This window comes from Emericellopsis cladophorae (genome assembly GCF_022114955.1).
Source record: "Emericellopsis cladophorae strain MUM 19.33 chromosome Unknown NODE_1_length_1489480_cov_119_871856, whole genome shotgun sequence".
Lineage (NCBI taxonomy): Eukaryota > Fungi > Ascomycota > Sordariomycetes > Hypocreales > Bionectriaceae > Emericellopsis > Emericellopsis cladophorae.
Genome location: NW_026250926.1, coordinates 1,482,629 through 1,489,480, shown reverse-complemented (window position 1 = coordinate 1,489,480; position 6,852 = coordinate 1,482,629). Strand labels below are relative to the sequence as shown.

The window sequence follows — 6,852 nt, the reverse complement described above, 5'->3', positions numbered from 1 at the left end:
CCCCCCCCCCCCCCCCCCCCCCCCCCCCCCCCCCCCCCCCCCCCCCCCCCCCCCCCCCCCCCCCCCCCCCCCCCAACCAATCCGCCCGCCCTTTTACTGGCTGACCAGTACTTTACCAGGAAATGACCAGACCAAACAGGTCTACCCACGGGACTCCTGCCATGAGATGATTAGTACTTCTTTGTTTTGCTTCGCGACTGTTTTCCCCTCCCTTTCCTCTCTTCTCTTCCACTTTCACCCTTATCGTCTCGTTGAACTCCGCGCCTTGCCACTCTCCTTCTGCCTTGCTCTTACTCTACTCAGCTGCAGCAACAAAGAAGACACAAGAGGTCATGGACTCTCAAGGAAATGACTGAAAGGACCGAAACTTGGGGTGCGGATTTCACGATCACTACCCAGTATCTCTGCTCCCCAACAACAGACTCCACCTCGACCGCCACCTCGACCATCACCCTCTGCACCGACGCCGGCACTCCAACAACGACGGCGGCCGTCGGCACTCCAAAATGGGTTTACAAAGAACTCTACTGGATCGCTCCTACTCGCCTAGGCTTCGTCATCGTGGTATTGTTGCTTTCTTTGCGCTATATTCATTGCTACTGTAAGCGTTGAGGTACGTACAGAACTAATTTTGTTTGGACACGCGCCATATGACGTCGTATACCAGTTGCCACACATCAAGCATTGATGTTGACTAGTTCTTAGAGGACTCGACCGGTGGCTGTAGACTCTCTGCAATCAGTCCCGAGAGGTATCTGCAGGAATACGCCAACACGCAAGAGGCGAATATAGCTCCTGTAGTGAGGGAGAACGCGTGCAGAAGATGCCATCCACTATGCAAATGCATGAAGCCGGCGAAAGCGATCGCAGTGCAGCCTCCGAGAATGCTTGCAGCACCATATGCTCCAGGCGGGACCGAAGCTGAAGGCATTCGTTTGTAAAAGTCGAACGAAGCGCACCACGCTGCTACACTGATGGCAGGCAGAATGAACATGCTGGACGTAGAATGACCAGCACACCTTCCAGGCCATTGATCCCTACTGGATGGGCACGAGGAGTAAGTGTATGGGTAGCAACAGGCACACTGGATGATGCAAGTGCCGAGATAAGCGCACATTACCATTAGCAAGTCCCCGGCTTGGTCCGCCATGATGACAGGCTGAAACGGTGTTGGGAGGTTGATGGCAGATCTTTTTTCAAGGGTGGCATACATGGTGGTTTTATACTGCCCGTGGCAAACCCTGTTCATGTTTCTTGTGGCAGGCCGCTAGCATTTGGGATCTAGTTCTAGAGGGAAAACAAATCTAGTCGTTTCTTATTCGGAGCTATGTTACATAGCGCATGACCGTAATGTGAAAATGTCCTTGTCTGTGCACTGAAGGTGCGCCAACGCCTTCTAGCCATCCGCTGAGGGGTTGCCGGATTTGCAATCGGGCGGCGGGCCCTGATCACTGGCCATCATGCCTCTCATGATCGCTGTAATGATCCCAAACATGTTTTCAAGGATGCAGAAACCGGCAAGGCCTCCCATGGCGAATGATAATCCAGCCATGAGACATCCCCCCTTGCGCGCCTTCATGGTGGTAAGAACCGCGGCCGTGATAGAGAATCCGAGGATACTTGCGGCGGTGTACGCTGCGCTTGGAATCGAAGTTGAACGGTGCTCGTCCCATGCCTGAAGTGCTCCCAACCAGGAGAAGCCGCTGAGCAAAGGGGAGAGTTGGATCAGAAGGGTCCCGGCGTTGAAAGTCATGTTGAAAATTTGGCGACGAGTCGAAGAGTTTCGTCGTCTTTTGCGGCTGTTCGGAAGATGAAGCTTGGACTGTGTTTTATACTGCCCAGGAGAAACAGTGGGGGCCCAACTTAGTTTAATTCAGCGGCTCTGTGATGATGATGCGAGAGGGAGAGATGTCCTCCTCTCGATAGCCTAGATAACAATAATAACTCCACGTAGGTGTTTCTTCCCGTTGACCTTCGTTGGGGCTAATGTGGCCCTTGCCCCTTCCCGCTCCCGGTTGGGCCGGGCAGGTGGCCACCTTCGCTCCAGGCCAAAACGCAGTCACGTGATTCCACAGTTGGTTAGAACATATTGTTTTACTTCTTGAGCCCAGATGAGACGTAGTGTGTCCCAAGATACCTCGCACCAGGGACGTCTGTATGTGGAAACCTTTAATGAGTAGACTTGGCACCTCGAGGGCCGGCCCAAGTTCACGTGGAACTTGGCCGTGTCTACTTTTCAAAGCTTACATCAAAGCATACACAAAGCGAAAACGTGAAAAACCTCAAGTCGCGAGACCTGGTACCTCAAATCGAGGCACAGCATGCAAACGGTCGATGACCACCCAAGCTTCCAGGTTAAGAAGCTCAAGTTCTGGACCTTGTTATGTCTCAGGATGTAGATGTCTGGAAAAGCAAATACGTACGTTTTTATGCGAACCGTGCGGGGCTTAAAGTTAAAATAGGTATTCAGGCAAAGTTTGTTTTGATCAGGGGTCGTGTCACGTGCGGAACGACTGGCCTGGGTCCGATGAACTAATCCCAGAAATTAGATTTCCGGTCGTACTTTTTCAATTCTCATCTCGATCAAGGTGCGGGGCGTGAAGTAGCGAGTGCTACCGCAAGGATGGGCCATGGCATGAATAAATTGGTGTTGATGACGCTTGGTACTGGCCGACTCGGGCATCTGGCGATCCGGGTCGCCTCCAGAATGGGCTATGAGGTCTTGGTCTGCACGATAATAGGGCCAGGAAGCAAGACACCAGATGCAGCCTGGACACACACCAGTGACTGTGCATTGCCTGTGCTTTTGCTTCGCTGCCTGGTCAATCCCGGATTGTCGGAGATCCACATGCAGTCAAATGCGGACCAACATGGTCGAGAGCGGACCCGGACCGGAGCTTTTGAGTGGGTCCTTCCGGCGTCATGTCTCCGGAGTCCGGACTTGAGCATCAAAATTAAAAAGCTTCCCTATCAATGCTGTCTAATTCTATCGCTACGTAAAAAAAGAAGAAAAGAAAATGCTGGCGGTTGTCATCAGACCCCTCACACACCCTCACAACCCGCTGTCAATCTGATTCGGAATATTCGTGTGCGTCCACTTGCCCCATTGGCGACACGTCTCGGCGACCTTGTTGGGAACCTTGTACTCCTCAATCTCGTCCGGCATGACCATGAACTGGGTCATCATGCCGGCTGACACGTGCAGGGCGACGTGGCAGTGAAAGGGCCAGACGCCCGGGTTGGTGCCGGCGTCGAACTGGAAGACGGTGTAGCCCAGGGGCTGGATGAGGAACGTGTCGCGCCGCTGGGGGTTCTCTGGGTGAACGATGGTGCCGTCCCATGTCGCATTGATGCCGCCTTCGGCGAGTATGTACATGTTGAAACCGTGGAGGTGCATTGGGTGGCTGTTTCGTTAGATGTGTGAGAATCAGAGGGTACGTGAGGACTTACGGCTCTGGTATCTCGTTGTACAAGATCACGCGCACGCTCTTGGCATTCTTCGTGCTCTGCACGTTCCACTCGGGCGCAAACGAATGGTTGCCCAGGTTGCTGAGCAGCATCGTCGGGCTGTTATAGTTGCCGCGGAAGCCGACATTGTCGTTGGTAGCAAATTGTAGAATGTTGGACTCGTTCATGAACATGGTCATGGTCATGTTGATGGTGAGGTCCGGCTCCGGCACGGGCATCTCCATAACGGGCCGCGTCACCTCGAGGGCGTCGTTGCCGCACGTCGCCGGGTCGGGCCTGTTCCAAGCGACCGACGACGGGAGGGACTCGGTGTCGGCGTCGTCGTAGTAGATGGCTGCCATGGCTGACGGCTGTAGCGCGGCGTTGCACAGGACGGAGACGTTGCTGCGCATCCAGTAGGCGTCCTTGTCTCCGTTGGCCTCGACAATCACGTCCGCCCTCTGGCCAACGCCCAGCGTGACGACCTGCGTCTCGTAGGGCTCGACCTGGATAAAATCGTTGGATATGACTGTCATGCTGTGCTCGTCGATGGAGAAGCGCTGCATGCCCTCGCCGCCCGAGTTGACGAGACGCAGACGATGCTTCTTGCCCTTCTCGAAGCGGAACTGGGAGACGCCCGCGTCGCTGTCGCACGGGGCCGACGCGTTGAGCGTGTTGGCGAGCTCCGTCAGCGCCGTCGAGTTGAGCGTTTTGACAACGTCGGGGATGCGACAGTCGTAGTTCATCTTGCCGTTGATGAGGTTGTTTTGCGTGTACACGCCACCCTGCGTCAGATTGACGAGCAACAGCTGTGAGACAATCTCATGGTACTGTCGGTGGTACCAGTCGGAGAGCATGACGGGTCCCAGGTCAATGTCGTAGTCCTCTGGCTCGGGCCCGTAGATCACCATGGGGCCAAAGAGGCCGTCCGCATACTGCGCCGAGTAGTGCGAGTGGTACCAGGTCGAGCCGTGCATGTCAGCGATGAAGTTGTACGTGTAGCTCTCGCCCGGGGCGATGGGGCACTGCGTCACGGACGGCACGCCGTCTTCCCAGGGCATGTCGCGGTGCAGCAGGCCATGCCAGTGCAGCGCGGTGCCCTCCTCGGGCCCGGTGATGTTGTTGAGAACCTGGACCTGGATGGTGTCGCCCCAGTTGGCCTCGATGAGGGGGCCAGGGAACTGGTCGTTGATGAGCAGGACATCGCGCTGATAGCCATCCGGAGCAATGATGCCGCGGCTCACAGTGAACTCGTAGCGTCGGATCACGCCCGTGTTGGGTTTGTCGTGGTAGTAGTTGGTCTTGGCCGTCATGTTGCTCCACGGGGCGCCGTTGGGCATGGGGGCACCTGAGAGGTACTTGGGCAGGGTTGGGGCGTCTAGAGTGCCCAGCACGGAGTGGCTGCCAGGCTGTTAGCTTGGCTGCGTGGTCGAGAAGTAAATCTGTGGCTCACCCGTTGGTCTTCATCTGATCGAGCTTTGCGGAAGTTTCTCCCATGAACAGGGCCGCGCCGGCGGCCAGGAGCCCAAACAAGCCATGCCGCATCATGACTGATGGTATGCCACAAGCGTACAAATGTGAATGAACGAAGGGTATTGGATGGAAACAATGAAATGCGCTCAAAGTCAAATCCGACCAGCGGATACAATGCACAAAAGAAAGTGAGGTTGGATACGCAAGCCAACTAGGGGAAGGAATTGTCGACCTATGCTCGTGATGTTCATGGACTCGCTGATCATCTGGGAAATCGGGCAAGGCCTGGGGTCTTAAAGTAAAAAGCTACTGAACTGCCAGGTTCAGCGCCAAGTCCCGTACGGAGTAAGGCTTCAGCTGGCCAGAGGGACCCTTGGTGGCGGGTTTTCCATTTGCAGACTGCAGTTGAGAACATCTGTAGGAGCCTCCGTGCCAAGACTGGGATCGGCATCACACATGTGTCCATCCACGTGCAGGCCGGCGAGGGATTCGGAGTGAGCCGAGTGCTTCCCTTTTTCTTTCTTCGCTTGGACACCTGAAGTCTGAATCTGAGAAAAGATCTGCTAGAGTAGTCGACACGTGGAGCGTGGACGTGCTTGTGTCTTCAACCACCTCACAGCGCCGACAGCTACGCCCAAGTTTGTTGGCGGGCCATTTCGCGGCTCAACTCGAAAGATATACGATGTCTGCAGGGTCCTCCTGCAGGTCCACGGCGTGGCTTCTGACGTTATGTCATTTTTCAAGGCCAAATGCACTGCCAAGAGACCCTTGGGGCCGTTTGGTTGCGCGGCAGACGTTGGCACCACTGCCCCGACTGTGCCACTCGGGGTCCCAAAGCCTCTCTCACAAAGGGAACCTTGGCCCAAAATCCCGATTGGAATTTGGCCTAGTCAAAGAAGACCAAGGCCTCTCCCGAGAACTTGCCGCAGTGTCGCTCCTTTCCTCTTCTGCGCGGCGTGGAGGAATCTCCGCGCCCAGCCGGAGGAAGCGTTTCAGCCTCATAAGGATACGGAATGGCGAGGGGCAACCCGCTCCATTGGTGCAAGCGAATGGCTCGATGACTTATTTGTCTTTCCAGGGCCCACGAATAGCTCGACAGAGGAACAAAGGTTGTGAATTCATGACGCCTTGATGTGGGCGATCCGCCCAGGATTAAGGTCGTTTGGGGGTACGCAAAATCTTCAGCTCAGCGCCGATCTTTCACATTTTCATACACACTGATCATGCCTAGACATTTCAACCGAACACATTACACTCAGGCAAATCCCACAGCTGCACACGACGGTCCCGACCTTAGTGAAGCGAGGTGCAAGCTCGCCAAACTGGATAGGATAGTATTGGAAAGGCTGATGATGCACCGGTCTCTTTTCCATATTATACAGGGTACAAACCGAATGACATAAAATTAGATTGTTCACTTTCTCTTTATAGATTGTCCTGTATCGTACGTCGAGGGGCGTGCAAATCTTCATGTTCATTGCGCTGATGTCTTGGGGTATAGGGTTGTCAGTTACCTTGATGCTGCTTCGTACACTTCCTGCGAGATGGCACGTGCAGACGACTGCAGAGTCGCAATGTTTTAGTCAATCGTCATGTTTTATCCGTGCTCTATTAGACTTGATGTTTCAGATCGGCTCATCGGGGCGAGATCCTTCCTGGCGAACATGAGATCTGTGCGTTGTCGTGCGCCGACTACGCCACAAGTGATAACACACCATATAAGGAGGTTGCTACCACCCTTGTAATCGCGAACCAAATCGGCAACGCACTTCTCGTCGTCGCGGTCGCAAGACAAGTCCACAGTGAGGCCAAGGTCGTGGGCTAGAGGGACCACCGTGTCATAGGGACGCTTCCGCTTGCCGTCTGCAATTCACCAAGGTTAGATAGTGTCTTCTCCCCTAGGACGCCTCCCGAAACAAGCTGCTTACTGGA

General features: G+C 54.9%; 1 protein-coding gene across 1 annotated transcript; it reads right to left on the bottom strand.

Annotated features, from left to right (window-relative positions):
* Positions 1-3,052: 3,052 nt before the first annotated feature.
* Positions 3,053-4,995, bottom strand: J7T54_006368 (Laccase-like protein; the record flags this gene model as incomplete). The annotated part of the gene is made up of 3 exons (XM_051506747.1): positions 3,053-3,404; positions 3,451-4,848; positions 4,901-4,995. 3 exons carry the CDS (start codon positions 4,993-4,995, stop codon positions 3,053-3,055), a joined length of 1,845 nt encoding a protein of 614 aa, XP_051366885.1.
* Between the last annotated feature and the right edge of the window lie 1,857 nt (positions 4,996-6,852).